General features: G+C 35.0%; 1 protein-coding gene, 1 long non-coding RNA gene and 1 other non-coding gene across 3 annotated transcripts; 1 reads left to right on the plus strand and 2 right to left on the minus strand.

The window, feature by feature from the left end:
* Positions 1-1976: 1976 nt before the first annotated feature.
* On the minus strand, positions 1977-5132 carry LOC138891826 (uncharacterized). Its single transcript, XR_011408160.1, has 2 exons — positions 4532-5132; positions 1977-2211 (listed from the first exon to the last, which is right to left on the minus strand). It is a non-coding gene; the product is annotated as an uncharacterized lncRNA (long non-coding RNA).
* A 1478-nt stretch (positions 5133-6610) lies between these two features.
* On the minus strand, positions 6611-6717 carry LOC117274944 (small nucleolar RNA R71). The gene has a single exon (XR_004505105.1). It is a non-coding gene; the product is annotated as a small nucleolar RNA R71 (small nucleolar RNA).
* Positions 6718-10770: 4053 nt separating this feature from the next.
* LOC104089193 (viridiflorene synthase-like) lies at positions 10771-13287 on the plus strand. The gene is made up of 7 exons (XM_070175216.1): positions 10771-10965; positions 11057-11321; positions 11409-11784; positions 11880-12098; positions 12234-12375; positions 12461-12706; positions 12795-13287. Exons 1-7 carry the CDS (start codon positions 10849-10851, stop codon positions 13089-13091), a joined length of 1662 nt encoding a protein of 553 aa, XP_070031317.1. The 5' UTR covers positions 10771-10848; the 3' UTR covers positions 13092-13287.
* Positions 13288-19675: the final 6388 nt, after the last annotated feature.

Here is a 19675-nt window from a genome sequence, read left to right on the forward strand (position 1 = left end):
AAGGACTCACGGGGCGTATCCATATAATGAGTAAAGTACGATGATACATACGAATAAGTAGAACCAGGGTCAAATAATATAGAAGCTTCCATGTGGCACACTGAGACAATACATGTGATCACTGCATCTGAGGCAACGACATCTCGCCTGGCAGGAAAAGCATAGAATCGGGCCTGACCGCCACCTGATCGGCCTCCCCCTCTTGGACGACTCCTAGCTAACTGACCCCAACCCCGTGCTGGCTGGGCGGGTGGTGAAGCAACTGGTGTTGAAGTCATAGTCTCACTCCTTTGATGCACTGGACCTCCCGAGCGATGAGGACACTGTCTCCACATATGCCCAAATTCCTCGCACTCAAAGCAGCTCCGCGGTACTGGTGGTGCGGACTGAATCGGACCCCGAGAACTAGAATAACTGCTAGAAACACCCAGTGCAAATGAACCCTGAACTAAAAGGGAACGGGACGAACTTTGGGCTGGGAGGGCACTGAGAGATGACTAGCCCTGATGAGAACTATATAAACCCTGGTCGGATGATGCACCATGGTGAACTAGACAACCCGTCTGAGCGTGTCTGTAAGGACGACCCCTACTGCGGTAAAACTGACCCTTTGAAGGAACACCGCTGAAATCACCTGGTCCACGTGGCCTCTTGGCCACACTCTCTCCACGTTTCTAACTAAGGACCATCTCTATCTGTCGAGCAATGTCAACTACCTCATCAAAAGTAGCACCCGATACTCTCTCCCGAGTCATAAGTAACCGCAGCAGATATATGAGGCCATCAATGAATCTCTTAATCCTTTCCCTATCAGTGGGAACCAACCAAATTGCATGACGAGCCAACTCAGAAAATCTCATCTCGTACTGCGTCACAGACATGCCATCCTAACGTAACTGCTCAAACTGTCTGCGCAGCTCCTCTCTGCGAGACTGTGGCACGAACTTCTCCAAAAAGAGAACGGAGAACTCCTATCGTGTAAGTGGTACTGCACCAACCGGCATGCGCCTCTCACAAGTCTCCCACTATTTGAAGGCAGCCCCAGAAAACTAAAAAGTAGTGAACGAGACCCCACTGATCTCCAGAATACCCGTTGTCTGAAGCATCTGCTGGCACTTATCCAGAAAACCCTGAGCATCCTCTGGCTCAGCACCGCTAAATGATGGAGGTCAAAGCCTCCCAAATCTCTCAAGTCTTCTCTGCTCATCATCTGACATAACAGGAACTACCGGGGCCTAAGCAGCTGCAGCTGGCTGGGCTGGTAGTGCCATGGTATCTGAAGTCCCTGCACTACCTGCTCTGGAGCACGGGCAACAGGGGTATGAGTACTTCCCCCGGCCTGAGAAGTGGCTGGTACGGCCTGATCCGAAACCACCGAGCAAGGCCAGTGCAAACTGTCAATATATGGGCCAAAGCCTCATGTAGGCCTGGAATCTCAAGGGGCACAGCTGGTGCCTGAGCGGGTCCCGCCGGCTCAATTATATTTGGAATCTGCTCCTGAGCTGGAGCAACTGGTGGTGTTACAAGTGCTGCTCCAACTGCTGTACGAGCGACACCTCGACCTCTATATCGATCCCGGCCTCTGCCACGGCCCCGGCCTCTCGCGGCCCTAACTGGTGGCACTGGTGGCTGGTCGTATGATCCGGTAGTACGTGTTCTTACCATCTGTGAGAGAATATAATAACAGAATTTTAGTTTTTTGGAATCAACAAGTTCGCACGATAGAATACAAGAAAGTGAAATTTTCCTAAGGGTTTGGCAACCTCTCGAAGATAAGTACAGATCCGCAAGACTCTACTAAATCTGTTCATGACTCGTGAGACCTATGTAACCTAGGCTATGATACCAACTTGTCACGACCCAAAATCTCACCCGTCGTGATGGCGCCTATCTCGATACTAGGCAAGCCGACAACATCAATAACCCACAACTTCTTTTAAATACTGAAAATATAATAATTAAGTTAAGGGGAAAACTACCACCAATACTAAATATAAATTTACTCCCAAAATCCGGTGTCACTGAGTACATGAGCATCTATACGTTACAAGTCTTGAAAATACGGTTTATAATAGTCTGACACCAAATACAGTAAATAAGGAGATAGAGAAGGAGAGACAAGGTTTGCGAAATACGGCAGCTAACTTGGAATCTCCGAAAAATTAATTGTGCGAAAGAATCAACACCTGCGATGTCCGCGATCACCTGGATCTGCACACAAAGTGTAGGGTATAATATGAGTACAACCAACTCAGTAAGTAACAATAATAAATAAAGAACTAAAAGTAGTGACGAGCTTCACAACTAAGTCCAAATACAGTAATTTTCAACATAAAAGGGTAGGCATGCTCTCAGGTTCAACATTTAAAATTTCACAATAATTTCATATCAACCTTGATTGAAATAGCAGAAAATGTCTTTTAGAAATTTTTCCAAAATAGTCATATATGACAGCTGAAATGCAACAACAATGAAATCAATGCATCCTCTCAGAGTAACAGTCACAACCTCCCATTCACTCAAACCTCACAATCATATTTTCCTCACAGTCACGCATTTCTCATAGTCACTCTTTCCTCACAATCACTCAGTACTCGGCACTCGGCATTCGGCACTCGCACTCGTACTCAATAAGTACCTGCGCTCACTGGGGGTGTGTACAGACTCCGAAGGGGCTCCTTCATCCCAAGCGCTATATCAAGCCAATCATGGCACATAACGATGAAACATGCTGCGGCATGCAGCCCGATCCTATAAATATCCTCACAATTAGGCCCTCGGCCTCACTCAGTCATCAACCTTCCAGTCTTTCAGGCTCAAGATGTCATGAAAATCAGCCTCAAAATGATAATATGATGTATCAATAAATAGCAACAGAGACTGGGATATGATATGAAATGAATGAACATAACTAAGTGTGAAATTACAATTTGAACATATAATTCAATCACAAAAATGACTCCAGTGGGTACCAATAATAACAGCATATGTCTAAGCATGATTTTTAATACGAGTCTCAGCTTAATTTTTCTCTAACACGTAGAGAATGTACAGTTATCAACAGATTATTCAACTATACAGTTCCATGAAATTTGACCAAGTCACAATTCCTACGGTGCACGCCCATACGCCCGTCACCTAGCATGTGCGTCACCTCAAAATCAATCACATAACACATAATCCGGGATTTCATACCCTCAGGACCAAAGTTAGAACCGTTACTTATCTCAAATCGTGTAATTCTTTATTTTGCTATGCCCTTACCACGAGAATTGGTCTCCGAAAACCTCGTATCTAGCCACAATTAATTCAATTCAGTCAATACCAATTATTGTAATTTATTCCATAAGGAAAGATAAATTTTTCAATAAAATCCAAAATTTAACTCAAAAATCGCCCGTGGGCCCCACGTCTCGGAACCCGACAAAAGTTATAAAATATGAACGCACATCCAACCACGAGTCCAACCATACAAATTTCACTAAATTCCGACATCAACTCGACCCTCAAATCTTCAATTAAAATCTTTGAAGATTTCTACCATTTTCAACCCAATCTTTACCCATTTGAACTCAACAATCTTTCCACAAACCTTATTGGTATGTGTATGTATATGATACTCTTACACCCAAGAATCATACTCTTAATCTCCTATAATTTTACCCCAAAAATCGAAATTGAAGAATTGGGGGAAAGAAATTCTTACCTCTTTGAAGCCCTAGAAAGATCCATATGAAATCTTCAAATCTTGAACAAGAATTGATGAACAATTGACTAAGTCTCCACTTTCTTTCTCTAAGATGCTCTCACCACTCTCTAAAATATCAGATGAAACCCTTCCAAATGACCTCCAATAGTGTTTTATAAGAATGGGGTCGGGTTTATAAAACCAAAAAAATGAAGCTTCGAAACATACTTTGCGGTCGCATATGCGATCGCAAAATTGATATGCGGTCCGCATTTCGATCTTAAAAATTGGTGCCTAAAAACTAAAGTTGCCTGCCTGGGCTTGCGGTCAATATACGGCCCGCAGACCTATTCTGTGGTCGCATAATGAACCGCAGAACAGTTCTGCAGTCGCATAGTCAACCGCAAAATGACATTCAAAGCTGCCCCTTTCCTTCCTCACTCTGCGGCTATTATGCGGTCCGCAGAGTGGTTCTGCGACCGCATAGTGGGCCGCAGAAATGTTTTCTTCTGCCGAAAATTTTTCTTTACTCCCCAGTGCATTGTTCAACCCATAAAGTCTGCTCGCCACGAGAATTTTCTATAACCTTTGTACTAATTGATCTAACTCGGCACCACAAAACCTTAATTTCCTTACCAAAAATTCTCCGGAGTCGTTACACATAAGTCAACATCCGATCAACCTTTTCAACTTAAATTCTAAAACTTGGAACTAGGTGTTCCAAATTATTTCAAAATCTCATCGGACCCGAACCAATTACCACGGGCAAGTCACATAACAAATGTAAAGCATAAATTGAGCACTATATAGGAGAACGAGATTGTAATACTCAAAATGACTTACCGGATCGTTACATTATATCCCTTAACCAAGTTTCCCCATTCAACTTTTTCTCTTCTCCGACGAATAATCTCCCTTGCCGCTGACCAGTAGAAAGAAAACAGACCATCACCTTCCATTCAAACCAACACACAAAAGCCTAAGCTAACTATTACTTTTTTATTTCTAGAAATATCGAGATTAAAAATAGAAAAACTCAAGAAAGTGAGAGGAATTAGAAATCTTCAGATACGCGACAAAGGCTACAATGGAGTTAGCAGTGAGTCAAACACAAGTGCATCATTGATGCTAAGGCTACATGCTATATTTCTCAAGTTAAAGAGCAGCAAAGACATCTTATTGTTGGCTTTGTAATAAATTCCCCCAAGATCTGCATTAAATTGTCAAAAATTCCATCAAAAAGTTGCTACACCACCACTGACCACTAATTCGCTGCCGCCTTGTCCGATCAATAAAATCCAAAACCACCACCTTAAAGGAACATAAGGTCATAAACAAAAGAATAAGTAAAGTTATTGAAAATGTTCCCATATTTTGTGGAAGAAGACAAGGGAAACAACTTCTGGGTTAGAAAAGTATAAGGTAAGGTTCCGTCGAAATAGGGTTGAGGCTTGGTGGCAGTGGGACGGTGAGTAATTAAAGAAAGGTGTTAAAATTATTATTTTTAGGATAAAAAATTAAATTTGCGACACGTGTAAATCTATGAAAGAATTAACACACAAATTTTACAACTTAACACGCTTCTTTTGAGCGTAAAATACGCTGCTCAAAATAGTGTGATTTAGACGCACTTCAAAAAGGATTGAGCGTGTAAAATAATTTTTGCCATCAAAAAAATATATAATAAGGATTTGGTTCATAATTTAGATGGTAACTTATCTATTTTGCCCATATAATTTACTTGGCATACTTATGATAGATGTTCACTTGGCACTGGTTGGGTGGTTTGCTCAAAATTTCATTTTTGACGTGGACCTAAGTTCGAATCTGTACTGCAACAACTAATTTAACTTTTTACATTTTACATTCGTTTTCCATTATTCTTTTAAACAAGTCCTATCCCTCAAAATCTCCAAGCCAATTCTCTTTTCACATATAAAACCAGAAACTTTTGCCCAGTTATCCTAGTCCGTAACTCGCTAGCAAGGGTGGCAAACGGGACGGGTCGAAAATGGGTAATGTAAAAACGGATAAATTATTCGACATGATCCATATTTAATAGAGATAAAAAACGGATTAACTAACGGATAATATGGATATCCATATTTATCGATGACTTCTTGAATATTATCACTTTTGGGAGAATTCTTAGTCTCCCAAACTTGAGAAGCACCCAATCTTTCGTTACAAATGATTGATACGAACATGGGTGGATCTAGGATCCAACTCCCCTCCATTTCATAGTCTCTCCATTTCTCCAAGTTCCTACTTGGATTTGAGACACTCGTCATGGTAAAAATTAATGGATGAGATTTAATTGAATAAATTAAAATCTAAACCATAGTTAAAGTATTTATTTCCTTCTTTATTCATTCCTAAATAATATCTTTTACAATCCCATAATTATAGCTACACATTATCTAACATTCCTTCCCTCTTTCTTTCTTGTAGTAGTTTTCTTTCCATGAGTTAATTATTTTTCACTTCTACGAAATCTTCTTACATTTTTATTAAAAAAATTAAAAAAAATATTAGAAGTAAATTTCAACATTTGACAATAAAAACATTGGATTGGGCGCAACCAACTGCTGATAACTTTCCACCGCAATTGCAGTCCCTCCGATACAAGCAGAGACGTTTCAGATTACCAATAACATGCTGCACTTGCTGCAAAATAAAGGGATGTTCTCCGGGTCGTACATCGAAGACCCACAACAACATCTGAAGAATTTTCTATCAATTTGTGTCACTCAAAGACAGCCGAATGTGACTTCTGAAGCAATCAGATTATTACTGTTCCCATTCTCAGTGACTGGGGAGGTTTAAACTTGGCTGAATTCGCTCCCAATAAACTCCATTGCTACTTGGGAGGAACTAGTCAAGCAGTTCTTAAACAAGTTCTATCGACCCAACAAAACTGCGAGGCAGATTAATGAGATATTGCAATTCAGGCAGAAACCGACTGAAACCTTGCAGGAAACCTGGGAGAGGTTTAAGGGTATGCTGGTGAAGTGTCCACACCATGGCATCCCAAATCAGATGCTTGGACAGAGATTCTATATGGGTTTGGCTGACGGTCTGAAGGCCAATGTAGATGCTTCAGCTGGGGTGCATTCTTGAGCAAAACATTCACAGAGTGTAATATTTTTCTTGACAAGATGGCTCAAAATTCAGGTTGGATGACGAGAGATACAACACTCACTTCAATAGTGCATTCTGTTGCTCTTGACCCAAATAATACAAATGCAGAAAACATAGCCACTCTCATGACCTAGATGAGCTTGTTGACAAAGAAAATTGACGAGATGGGTACGAAACAGGTGCATATTGTTGATACGACAAATGGAGGCCTATGCACTCCCTGCATAAATCAGTCATATGTTTGCTCGTGGAGTGGAGAGAATGATAACCAGGGCTTCAGAGAAGACAGGAATTACGTCAATAATTTTGGGGGTCAGAGGCAAGGTGGACAGCAATGGGGACCTCAAAATCAGCAGTACAGACCAACCCAGCAACAATACAATACCATTCCAGGGGAAGTACGACCACAAGGCCAAGTCGTGCCTTATCAAAGGCAGCAGGGCTACAATCAGCAGCACCAACAACAGTTGGCTTACCAACCGCCTCATCAACAGCAGGACAGTAATATGATAGAAATCAGGGGCATGCTGCAACAACTCATTGGGACAAATGGAAAGATGCAAGAAAAGTTAGTCGCACATGATTCGGCTATTAAAGGCATTAAAACTCAATTACGCCAGTTATCTATGGCCTTGAACAATCGCCCACAAGGAATGTTACCTGCAGACACAAACATCAATCAAAAGGAGCAGAACCCAAATCAGCTAAAGGCAGTGAGTCTCAAGAATGGAAGAGATTTAGATAGAGAGCAAGAAGTTGCTCAATCTAGGAGAGATGCAGTGCCAATTACTCCAGTGAAATTAGAGACCGACGAGTCAACGGAGCTCACAGAGGATGTAATTGAATAGGCACAAGTTGACAAAGGTAAGGAGAAGGAATTTGACCAACTCCCAGAACAGGTGGTGGAAAAAGCCCCCAATAAAGAAAAGACACCAAGCAGTGGGCAGAAGCTAACTCTTGCACCATTCCCTCAAAGGTTGGCAAAGCAAAGGAAAGATGATCAATATAGAAAATTCATGGAAATGCTCAGACAAATTCAATTCAATATTCCGCTGATGGATACTTTGAGGGAAATGCCAAGCTATGCAAAAATGATGAAGGATCTGATGTCTAGAAAATTTGACTTCCATGACATGTCTACTGTAACTCTAACTCAAACCTGTAAGGTTTCGTTGAACTTAGAGAAATAGAGAGACTAGGAAATAGAGGGGAATTGGATCTGGTAGATCTAGCCCTTCGATAACGGGTTCATCCAAACCCACTATTTTTAAGGGAGAACATAGTATATACTTCATTTAAAACTCATTAAATTTAGTAAATACTAAATTTAAACCCGTAATTTTAAAAATACGATGAGTTTAGTACATAAGAACTTTGTAGCTAGTATTGGCATTTAGTGGTGCCCCTATCGCCTTAAAAGCTTGGGTCCGCCTCCAGGGATGGATTTATAGGTTTGTTTATGGGGTACGCCAACCCATGGTCTTTTCGCAAAATTAGGTAATTTATGTATGTAATTCTTAGAATTGGTCTAATATTATCTGTGGTGCACCCATGTTCTAAAAATCCTAGATCCGTCTCTGATAGTATATGTATAATATGTGAATAATCGTATATAATTTAAATACCGACTAGAGAAAATAAAAATAAATTCGGGCTGCTATTTGGGTAAAGATCCCAAAAAAATAGCTATGAAGTGCTAAAACCTATAAGTCACTGAAAAATTGAACATACTTGCTCTGTTATTTTTGGTATTCCAGAGATAGGATTTTCTATTGTTGGTGAATACCTGTGACTTTCAACGGTCTAATTAAGAAAAGTAGATTGAAAAGCTGGATCATTCTAAGTAGACTCAAAAGTAGTATTAAAGATCTTTCTAAAAATAGATGAGCTATCCATACAATTCGATAACAATAAAAACTTACTTGCATTGGGTATTTATACTAACTTAATTGATACATGACAAGTGTCTATCACTTAATTAGTAGTATTATATATCGTCACCTTGATTTATTTTAATCATGATAAATTAGTATAATTTAGTATAAAACACTATATACAAATAAAATTTTAGCATTTGATAACGCTGCAGACGTACGTGCTTTGTGGAGAGAAGAAGATAAAATTGGTTTCTAGCTACTAAAATTAGCACTCTTTGATTGAACGGTGGCGGGCGGCCCGACGTTAGGGTTCTTGAAGTCGTGTTGACTCTATATATGCTGTGCTGATTTCTATTCAACTACGTCTTTGTGCTTGACATGGCTGGATTTGTTTTGTTCAAGTGTCATCGTCAATGGACCGATTAAACCGATTGAATTGTACCGTGCCGAACCAATTATTAGGTTTCTTTTAATAAAATCGTAGGTTTTTATATAAATATATAATTGTCCCAATAATTAGGGTAGATTTTTTATTTTATAAAAATAAACTAAAAAAATACCGAATCGTACCGAATAAATTTACATGGAATAAATATATTTATATATTAAATTTAAAAATAATAAAGCATCAAATTTTTCCTTGAACCTTGAAATTATGAAAACGGTTACAAGCCAATAAGTAATTGAACTCAAAATCCTAATTCCCAAACCTATTATACTACTTCTATTGAAACTAAATTATTTTCAGCATATTGACTAGCAAGACACAAGGTATTCTAGTAATTATGAGTAGCAAACTACAATATATGGAATATGTTTCCTTTCGTATGATTTAAATTTATATTTTCAAATATTTAATCTTCTATAAACTTTATTCTTATATTTCCACTCGTGCGATTTATATTTCATTTTTCCTTGTTTAGTTTCTTTTGCACTGCTGTAGAATAGTTGATAGATCTATACTCTAGCCATCTTTTATATATTCTTAATTCATCACCCTTTAAATAGAAAAAATATCTAGAGAGTTTTGCTAATTCCTATAAAAGTACGTATGTTATTGCATTATACTTCTACTAGTGACTTTTAATTGAAACTTAAAAAAATACCAAAAATTAACCGAACTGTACCGATACCGAAGAGAAACCGACATGATTGATACGGTTTTTAAAAGTCTAATATTGGTTATACATAATAGAATAACCGAAAAATTAGTATGGTATAAATTTTATAAAACAACCGGCCGAATCGAACCATTGACACCCTTAATCATACATATATTAGTTAAACTAATTTCGTCTCAAATCGATCGCATATTTTTACAGTAATTTTGTAAAAAAATATCAGTAATACTTCGTATTTATTGAGTTAGAATTCTAAATCAAATTAGTTGGATCCTGAACTTTGCACAAAAAATTAGAAATGACGAAAAATTTAAATTAGATCAGCAAGAAAAAGGGAAACCCGTATTACAATCATTAGATTATAATACTGCTGTGAGACTGAGACCAATGCAACAAATATGTATAGTTGATCGAGAGATAAAGGAGAAATTTTATAGAAATATTTTTTGAGGCTCTTTAGACAATTGCAATTATCAATTATTTAGCGAACTAGTGAAGCTATTATATTATTCAGAATTTTTTATTTTGATATTAACCTCTTAAATTTAGATTAATACGAAAGAAACAGTTGTTTTCTTTTTTTTACTTTTTCTGATGGTTGTATTATAGATTGATGGAATACATTCTTAATTTAAAGAATTTAATAAAAAAAAATAAGATAGAGCAAGTACCATTATTTTTTATGACTTTTTGACACTTCAAATTAAAAGTATCTATCATTAAGAAAAAAATAAATCTATCTTTCTCGTTAGAATTCATCAACTTGAATCTTTTACATGGCAGGCGGCCCGTCACGGCTTTATTGTACTCGTTTGAGAAAAAAGCAAATTAAGGTTTCATGCATGTATGGGACACGTTTTAAGTAAAAAGGTGACATATAATTCCAAAAAGGTAAGCCTTTCTCCCATTTTAGATAGTAGTTATAAATAGTGGTGTACTAGTATCAAAAGGCAACACAAACTCAGAAACTAATACTGAAAAATCTACATTCAAATTTTCAGGATTTGTAAGTTCTCTTGCAATGGCAACAATTTCATCATTGAATGGAAATCACAAAGATGGGGTTTTTCGCCCAACAACAAATTTTTCACCCAGCCTTTGGGGAAATATATTTAGTTATTCTGCATTGAATAATCAGGTATATATATATATATATATCTGTACCTCTTTATTTCCCGTTCACCTTTTTACATAATTTGTTTTGTTATTAAGAGAAAGCATTATTACAGGTGTCCGAGAAAAATATAGAGGAGATTGAAACTTTGAAAAAAGAAGTGAAGCACATGATAGTGAGTATTCAAAGTGACACCGCAGAAAAAATACAATTGATTGATACTCTTGAACGCCTTGGTATTTCGTATCACTTTGAAGAGGAGATTGAAGATCAAATAAGCAAGTTGTTTAATCTAAATGTCATTAATGAAGAATATGACCTATACAATGTTGCGTTATATTTTCGATTGTTTAGGCAACATGGCTATCCAATCTCTCCTGGTATATATGTTTATGTGTACATATTACATTTTTTTTTAAAATTTATATGAATGTTTTTTAAATATAACAAAATATTTTGTGAATTAGATCATTTCAACCAATTCAAGGACAACAATGGAAAATTCAAGGAAACTTTACTTAAAGATGTAAAGGGTATGCTCAATCTGTATGAAGCAGCACAAGTAAGGGAACATGGAGATGAAATATTAGAAGAGGCTCTTATCTTCACAAAAGCACATTTGGAGAAAATAGCACCCAAATTAAGCTCTTCTATTATTAAGAAACAAGTAACACATGCACTCATGCAATCTCTACATAGAGGCATTCCAAGAGCTGAAGCCCATTTTAACATTTCAATTTATGAAGAATATGAATCAAGAAATGACAAGTTACTAAGGCTTGCCAAACTAGATTATAATTTGTTGCAAGTACTACACAAGAAAGAACTTAGTGAACTCACTCAGTAAGTTCTTTTTTTTTTTTAATTATTTGTGTACTATATATATATTGTAGAGTATTATTTAAGCTAACTAAATATTGCTCTTATTTAATTTGAAGGTGGTGGAAAGATTTGGATCTTGCGTCTAAGCTTTCATATGTTAGAGACAGAATGGTGGAATGCTTTTTTTGGGCTGTAGGGGTGTATTTTGAACCTCAATATTCTCGTGCTCGAATTATGCTTGCAAAATGCGTAGCTATGATTTCAGTAATTGACGACACATATGATTCATTTGGTACTCTTGATGAACTAGAAGTGTTCACAGAAGCCATCGACCGGTATGCAAAATTCCATCTTTTATTTCTAATCTACATCTAAAGACTTTTGAAGATATTCGATTAAATATCTACACAATATTGATTCATGTTGGAATTAATGTGATACTTACATTAAAATATTTTCGATCATTGCAGGTGGGATGTAAGTGAAATTGATCGACTCCCAACTTATATGAAAACGGTATATTCAACTCTTCTTAATCTCTTCAAAGAATACGACATCGAAGTAAAGAAACAAGATATAAGTTTCAATGGAGTTTATTACGTCAAAGAGGCGGTATGATCACTTAAAACTCTAATACTATCATTTTCCTTTCATTTTATCATGAGTTTAATTAATATTAATATATTTCTTGAAACAGATGAAAGAAATCGTTAGGAGTTACTACATTGAAGCACAATGGTTCATCAAAGGGAAAAGTCCACCATTTGAAGAATACCTAAGTAATGCACTCATCACTGGAACTTATTACCTACTTGCTCCAGCTTCATTATTGGGCATGAAATCAGCTTCAAAGGCATCATTCGATTGGATGATGAATAAACCTAAAATTCTTGTGGCTTCTGCATTAATTGGTCGAGTCATTGATGACGTTGCAACTTACAAGGTATATATTAATATAATATAAAACTACGTTTCAATTCCAAATAAGATGAGGATTTGCTAATGATCTGTTTTTTCCTTCTTATATATAGATTGAGAAAGAAAAAGGACAACTTGTGACGGGAATAGAATGCTATATGAAAGAGCACAATTTAACAGTGGAAGAAGCAAGTGCACAACTTACTGAAATTGCTGAAAATGCATGGAAGGATTTGAACAAAGAATGCATTAAGCCAACTTCAATGCCAGTTGAAATCTTGAAGCCAATCGTAAATCTAACACGTCTAATTGATGTGGTTTACAAGAATAATGAAGATGGATATAGTAATCCAAAGAATAATGTGAAGTCTGTAATTGAAGCCTTACTCGTTAATCCCATCAACATGTAGGGGACTCAAAGGAAGATGGTCAATCGAATAAGTTAATGTATATCATTATAGTATTTTAATAAAATATCCATTAATAAGTGATTTGTACTCCATCGTATTAGTTTTGTTAACTCAATTTAGATTGGAAATGTTTTATTTGTGTGAATAAATTGTATGTACCTCGAGAGTGCAGAAATTTTCATTAGTTATCCTTTTCTGGGACAAGTGTTTAGTAAATAGTTTTATTTTTATTTTTCTTGCAACTTATGGATTTTTTAGATTACGATCTAAAGACTCATTTCGACCATACTGAAAATTTTATGAGAAATATTATACCACTATTTAATATTTTGTAAGTTATTGCAAAAGTTAGACAATGACAGTCTAACTTTTGTAAGGTTGAATAATGTATGAGCAAACATTAATAGATCCAAGTAATAGTATTCGAAAGAATAGTTTTCCAAGAGCTATATATGTACGACTTTTAAAAATATGTACAAAATCTAAATGGTGGCTTAAAAATGGAATATTTGCGTAAATCAGCTCTGAGAGTATCACTCAGTTGGATGCTCTGTCAAGTATTTTATAATTTTATTTTTCAGTACCGATAGAAACAATCTGCCATAAAGATATTTAAGTAGATAAAAAATCTTCCCAACAATAATTGACTGAATTAAAAACATAAAATGAATGTTAATAATTTCACCAAAAATCACAAACTAGAAATACAAATTTAAAAATTCAAAGAATGTGAACAAAAAAATTTTACAAGCTTATTTAATAAATAAAATATGACACATTGTTTCAATTTGATTTTCTTTAACGTTGAGATCTTTTGTTTTATGAACTTTATAATGACGGTGAATTTTGTAAAATTAGCATTAATGTTCTTTTGTAGAATGTGTGATAACTATAAACTATTAAGCCAAATATAAAGCAATAGAAGCAAGTTAAATTATTTTACTAAATTATTCTTTATTTACTCCTCAAATGTGAAAGACTTTTTAGAAAGTTGTACAAATCAGGTGGTGAACCAACTGAGCTACTAAAACTCTCTAATTAATTCTTCTTGATTTCTTAAAATGACACTTATTATAGACCAAATTTAAAAGATCAAAAAACACTTAAATATGGACCAAAGGGAGTAATAAAATTGTAACTACAAATAACTTTTTGTCTACAATATAAATTTTATAAACATTTTAGATTATATATGAAGTTAATAAATTATTATTACTTTTGACTATGAACCATATAATGATAGGTCAAATATTACTTTTATAGTTAAAGACATTGGCCTACCAGATGCCTACTTTTTAATTATTGTCACTTTCCCCAAACTTTTCTTGCGACGATGTAATCTTATATTTTCTAGAAAAGTTGTTAGTTAAGGAAAATGAAGTTCATGTTCTCTCCAATAAGCGTTATCTCCTAATTTTTTGGTTAATGGTTGGTTGATTCGTTCTTCTTCTACTGATTTGTGTTAGCATCATTCTACTTTAAAATTTGTTTTGTTCTCTCCAATAAGCTTATTTCCTAATTATTTGGTTAATGGTTGGTGATTCGTTTTTCTTTTATTGATTTGTGTTAACATCATTTTACTTTAAAATTTGTGTATTAATTTTCTTTTGAAGGATGGATAATCTAGCTGCTCTTTTTTGGGTTATGATTTTGTGTTGTGATGTGTCATTATTCTCCTAATTTAATATCTTACAACTCAGTTTGGAGTTTCAATTAAGAAATATTTTGTTAAAGCACCAAAAACAAGTCCGGCGTCTCAAAACCAACCTAACTGAGAACAGCAAAAAGCAGATATTACTAGTTCGATTTACAATTTAGCTAAATGCTACCTAGATTGATTTTACATTTTCGGTTGCACCCATTCATAAATTTTTATTTTTATTTTTATCTTTTCAAAATTTGAATCCGCGCAGCGAAATTCCTACCTTTACTATCGTATTTCACAAAAATACAAAATACACCCCACCCGAAACTCAAAAAATACAAAATGGTGTGATCACCTAATTTTTTATCATATTTGAATTTTTTTTTCACCACTTTTTAGTTGGTAATTATTTTTAAAGCTTTTGTTTTATCCTTTTATACGTTTTAAGGAAATTAAAAATAAAAAAGGTTATATTTTTAGATAATTAGTCTTGTTTAATTTATTTATGTTTTTAAAAAGAAAGAAAATTTTTAAAATATATTTTATTAGTATATTTGTTGTTAGTCTAAAGACTTTCTATAAATAAATATTGAATATTTAGTACTTTAATCCTTTGGTTAGTAAGATGTAGTATTTTACACTTTTACCTATTATCTCTAAATAAATAAATAAGAGTAAAAAGAAAAATGAACGAAATGGTGGTACAGCGATGTGGCCTTGAAAGGTTTACACAAATCTTGTACATGCACTTTTTCTAATTGGCTACCCACTTTTCAAAAAGCTCACATGGGGTAGGAATCCAATTTGTCCTTCCCCCAATTTTTATTCTACTATACATATAACAAAAAGTCAAAAAAGGGGGAGGAAAGTCAAAAAAGAGAGGAGGAAAGAGAGGGGATATGAGAGAGAAGCAAAAAGAGAGGAAGTTAGATATGGGGACAGAGAGAAGAGAGAGAAGAAAATGTAGCACAAAAAAAATATATACGTCGATGTTACATCCTGTAGTATTGTACGTTAAAATTGTCGTAAGATAATTCACCTCAAAGGACAAGATTATTTGGAGATTATAAATATTATGCTACTTCAAATAAGTGATAAGTAAATTCGTGAAGGTGAGAGAGTGAGCGAATCGAAGAAAGTGAGTTTTCGTCGAAGTTTGATAATTTGGGGATAAAATATGGTGCAAACTATAATACCCCGTATTTATGAACTTGTGTCATACAAGGTACCACATGACCATGATAGTGAAGTGTATAATGTATGTTAAAAGTGATTAGTATTTTAAATAATTTGGGATAATTTTTAATTATGTGGGTAATTGGTTAATTATTGGATTAGTGGGGGATTAATAAGTTGATTAAGGAAAGGGGTAAATTATTTTGGATAAACTTGATAGGCTCCTAACGTGGCAGCATATTTTGGCCAAATTAATGACACTCATGTAATTTGGTAGCACATTAGAGGACTTGTGGCCAAAGTCATCAAAGTGTAGGGCCCACCCCAACTAATATAAAAGACTTCTTGAATTCACAAAATAAGATACTTACACCTCTAAAGTGAAGGATGAACTTTAGCAAAGAAGAGTTATATAAGATTAGGATCAAATTTTGAAGGGATGGTAAATGGAGGTGGACCCCACTGTCCGCTAACTACAACTATTATATTTACTTTTTGATGGATAAACTTATGTCTTGAAAATCTATGTATATCATCAGCAACGCTTTATCAAGTGTGGAGGCAATAAATATTTTGCCTCTTCTCAACATAATTTAGAAAAAGGTCCCCTTGAGAAATATGAGCTACAATGTGTGAAGGTAAAGATATGTCCTTGCATGGAAGAAAAATGCGAAGAACGACATAGAGATTATGCCTACGTCGGTTTCCTCCGGATGATTTCAAATCAGCTTCAAAGCAAAGTAAGTTAGAAGAAAAGTGTAATCTTTCTTAAAGACAGTATACAGGTTTTGCGCACCACCTAGATCTCGTTGTTCTGTTTTGGCGCGTTATTTAATCCGGACTTTCTTCTATGTGAAGTAAGGAGGAATAAGAGTATTTCTTGAAAAACAAGGTAAGAATTTTTCTCTCCTTGGTATATTTAAATTCTTCCAGATCATGACTAAATTGTAGGATGAGAATTATGGGATTAATAGCAAAAACTCGTATTTTGACGTTGCTACTGTTGTATCAATTATTCAGTAATTTTTTAAGTTTTTTTTCGTGGCTGAAAATCATTGGAGTAACTTAGATATATAGTTGTAGTCATCATTGATATGTGTTTTGAAGGAAAGAAAATATTGAAGAAGTATGTTTGATAATCGTAGCCGAGCTTGCCGCTTGTTGTATCATAGTTTGGGTTGTAAAACTTGTTGTGGGAGTTGCTAGTTATGTTGTTGTATTACCTTGACCATGGTAGGCTTGAGGGAATCATAAGAACTGGGGAAATGTCGCATGTTTCATTGTAGGATTGCTCTGGTTATTATTGTTGGTATATGGTATAGGAGGAGGCTCTTGTTACGGAGAAGATGCTGCCCAAATTTACATGAACGAGCTATCAGTTTAAGTTGCGGACTTAGCCTTTACTCAACACTAATTTTGAATCTCCTTATGCTATGGTAGATTAAGTTGAGTTGTTTAAAGAATTGCTTGAAAGGTATTGCAGACTCAACAGAGTTAAGGTATGTTAAGGCTGTCCCTCATTTTCTTTTGGCATGATCCGTACGATACAAACAAAACGAGCAAATACTCAACTTTTATAAATGATTCTATTCATAAAAATATTAGGGATATCTATATTCTTGATTCCCTATGTGTATTATTATTCTATCATATGTTCATAGGTCTCAGAAAAATACGCAAGTTGATAAAGTTTATTTTATGATATTAATCAAAGGCATAGTGATCTTATGATATTTTGAGAAATCTTATTAACGTACTTATTATGCATTTCATTCATGTATACATGTACATTGACCCATGACTAGATGGCGTTATATATATATATATATGGAAAAAGGTTTTGGCGTTATCTACGCACCACCACCTGACCAGCTGGTATACGTTGATGATTTGCCCACAGTGGCCGAGATGATATGATGGGATGCCCTCAGAGGCTTGATGATGTTATGAACGCATATACCTATACATGGTATGCCATTTATACGCATATGCGTGGCATTGTAAATATTAAATAATTCACAGAGCTATTCAGGCTTACATATCGAGTCCTTTACTCCATGTTTCTCTCATGACTTTTATTTACTGATGTTCATTCCTTACATATTCGGTACTTTATTTGTAATGACGTCCCTTTTGCCTGGGGACGCTACGTTTCATGCCCACAGGTCTCGATAGACAGGTTGAGAGTTCTTCTAGTAGGTTATCAACTCAGCAGAAGGTGTTTGTGCACTCCACTTGCTCCGGAGTTGCCTATTTGGTAGTATGATTTGAATATATATTGATTGGTATGGCGGGGCTTTGTCCCTACCTTTATGATAGTTATGTACTCTTAGAATCTTGTAGACAAATATTATGTATACGGATACTAGTATGGGCTTATAGGCCAGTACGTCATATATATAAGTCGGTATATCAAGTTGGGTCACCCTATATTGAGTATTTCCTTATGTTTTATTCTACTTATCTCACGACAGCCTATCCGACTCATTTACCTATGATAGTATGATACGAAAGATACGTTACGTTGGTACCCGGTTAAGTAAGGTACCGGGTGTCCGTCGCCTCCCATCGGTTTGGGTCGTGACAAAAGTGGTATCAGAGCAGTTCTGTCCTAGGGAGTCTACAAGCCGTGTCTAGTAAAGTCTTGTTTATGGATGTGTTGTGCACCATGCTTATAAGCAGGAGGCCACAGGGCATTTAGGATTGTCACTCTTTCTTTTTACTCTAGATCGTGTGGTACAGCTTAGTTTAGGGGTGGCAAGTGGGCCGGGCCCGGTCCTAAGTGGGCTTCGCGGGGCCGGTCCTAAGTGGGCCGGTCCTATACGATCCGGTCCTAAACGGTCCTGGGCCTCGCGGGCTTGTTGCTGGAACCGGCCCGGGATCGGGACCATTAACTAACGGGCCTGGGTTTAGTAGACCGGTCCCGATCCGGTCCCGGGCCCAAACGGGCCTAAACGGGCCCAACAGAAACTTTTTATTTTTAATTTTTTTTTATATAGAAGTTAGAGAAAAAAATAGTAATAAAGATATATAAGTTATATTCGATTTATATACTATATATACATCTTAAAATATACTATATATATATATAGTATAGTATAGTATAGTAGATCTTAATATATATATATATATATATATATATACATCTTAAGATATATAAGCTCTATATATATATATATATAGTAAGATGTATATATATTATATCTTAAGATGTATACTATCGAATATGACTTATAAACTATGTATATATATTATAGTGTATATATATATTTTAAGATATATATATATATATATATATATATATATATATATATATATATATATATATATATATATATATATATATATATATATATATAGTTATATACACACTATACTATATATACATAGTATATTCGATATACTATAGTATATATACATATATATATATATATATATATATATATATATATATATATATATATAAGCTTATATATATATATACTATATATACATCTTAAGATATATAAGCTATATTCGATTTATATACATCTTAAGATATATATATAGTATAGTATATATATATATATACATAGTATATAAGTCATATTCTATAGTATACATCTTACGATATACTATATATACATCTTAAGATATATATATATATATATATACACTATACTATATATACATCTTATATATACACACACTATACTATATATACATAGTATATAAGTCATATTCGATAATATACATCTTAAGATATATATAATATATATAGTAA

Source organism: Nicotiana tomentosiformis, chromosome 5 (assembly GCF_000390325.3).
Source record: "Nicotiana tomentosiformis chromosome 5, ASM39032v3, whole genome shotgun sequence".
NCBI lineage: Eukaryota > Viridiplantae > Streptophyta > Magnoliopsida > Solanales > Solanaceae > Nicotiana > Nicotiana tomentosiformis.

Bases quoted from the DNA above. Each gene is read 5' to 3' on its own strand.
- LOC104089193 (XM_070175216.1), top strand. From the start codon at position 10,849: ATGGCAACAATTTCATCATTGAATGGAAATCACAAAGATGGGGTTTTT. The intron at 10,966-11,056 runs GTATATATATAT...GCATTATTACAG, and splicing joins ATTCTGCATTGAATAATCAG to GTGTCCGAGAAAAATATAGA. The intron at 11,785-11,879 runs GTAAGTTCTTTT...TTTAATTTGAAG, and splicing joins GAACTTAGTGAACTCACTCA to GTGGTGGAAAGATTTGGATC.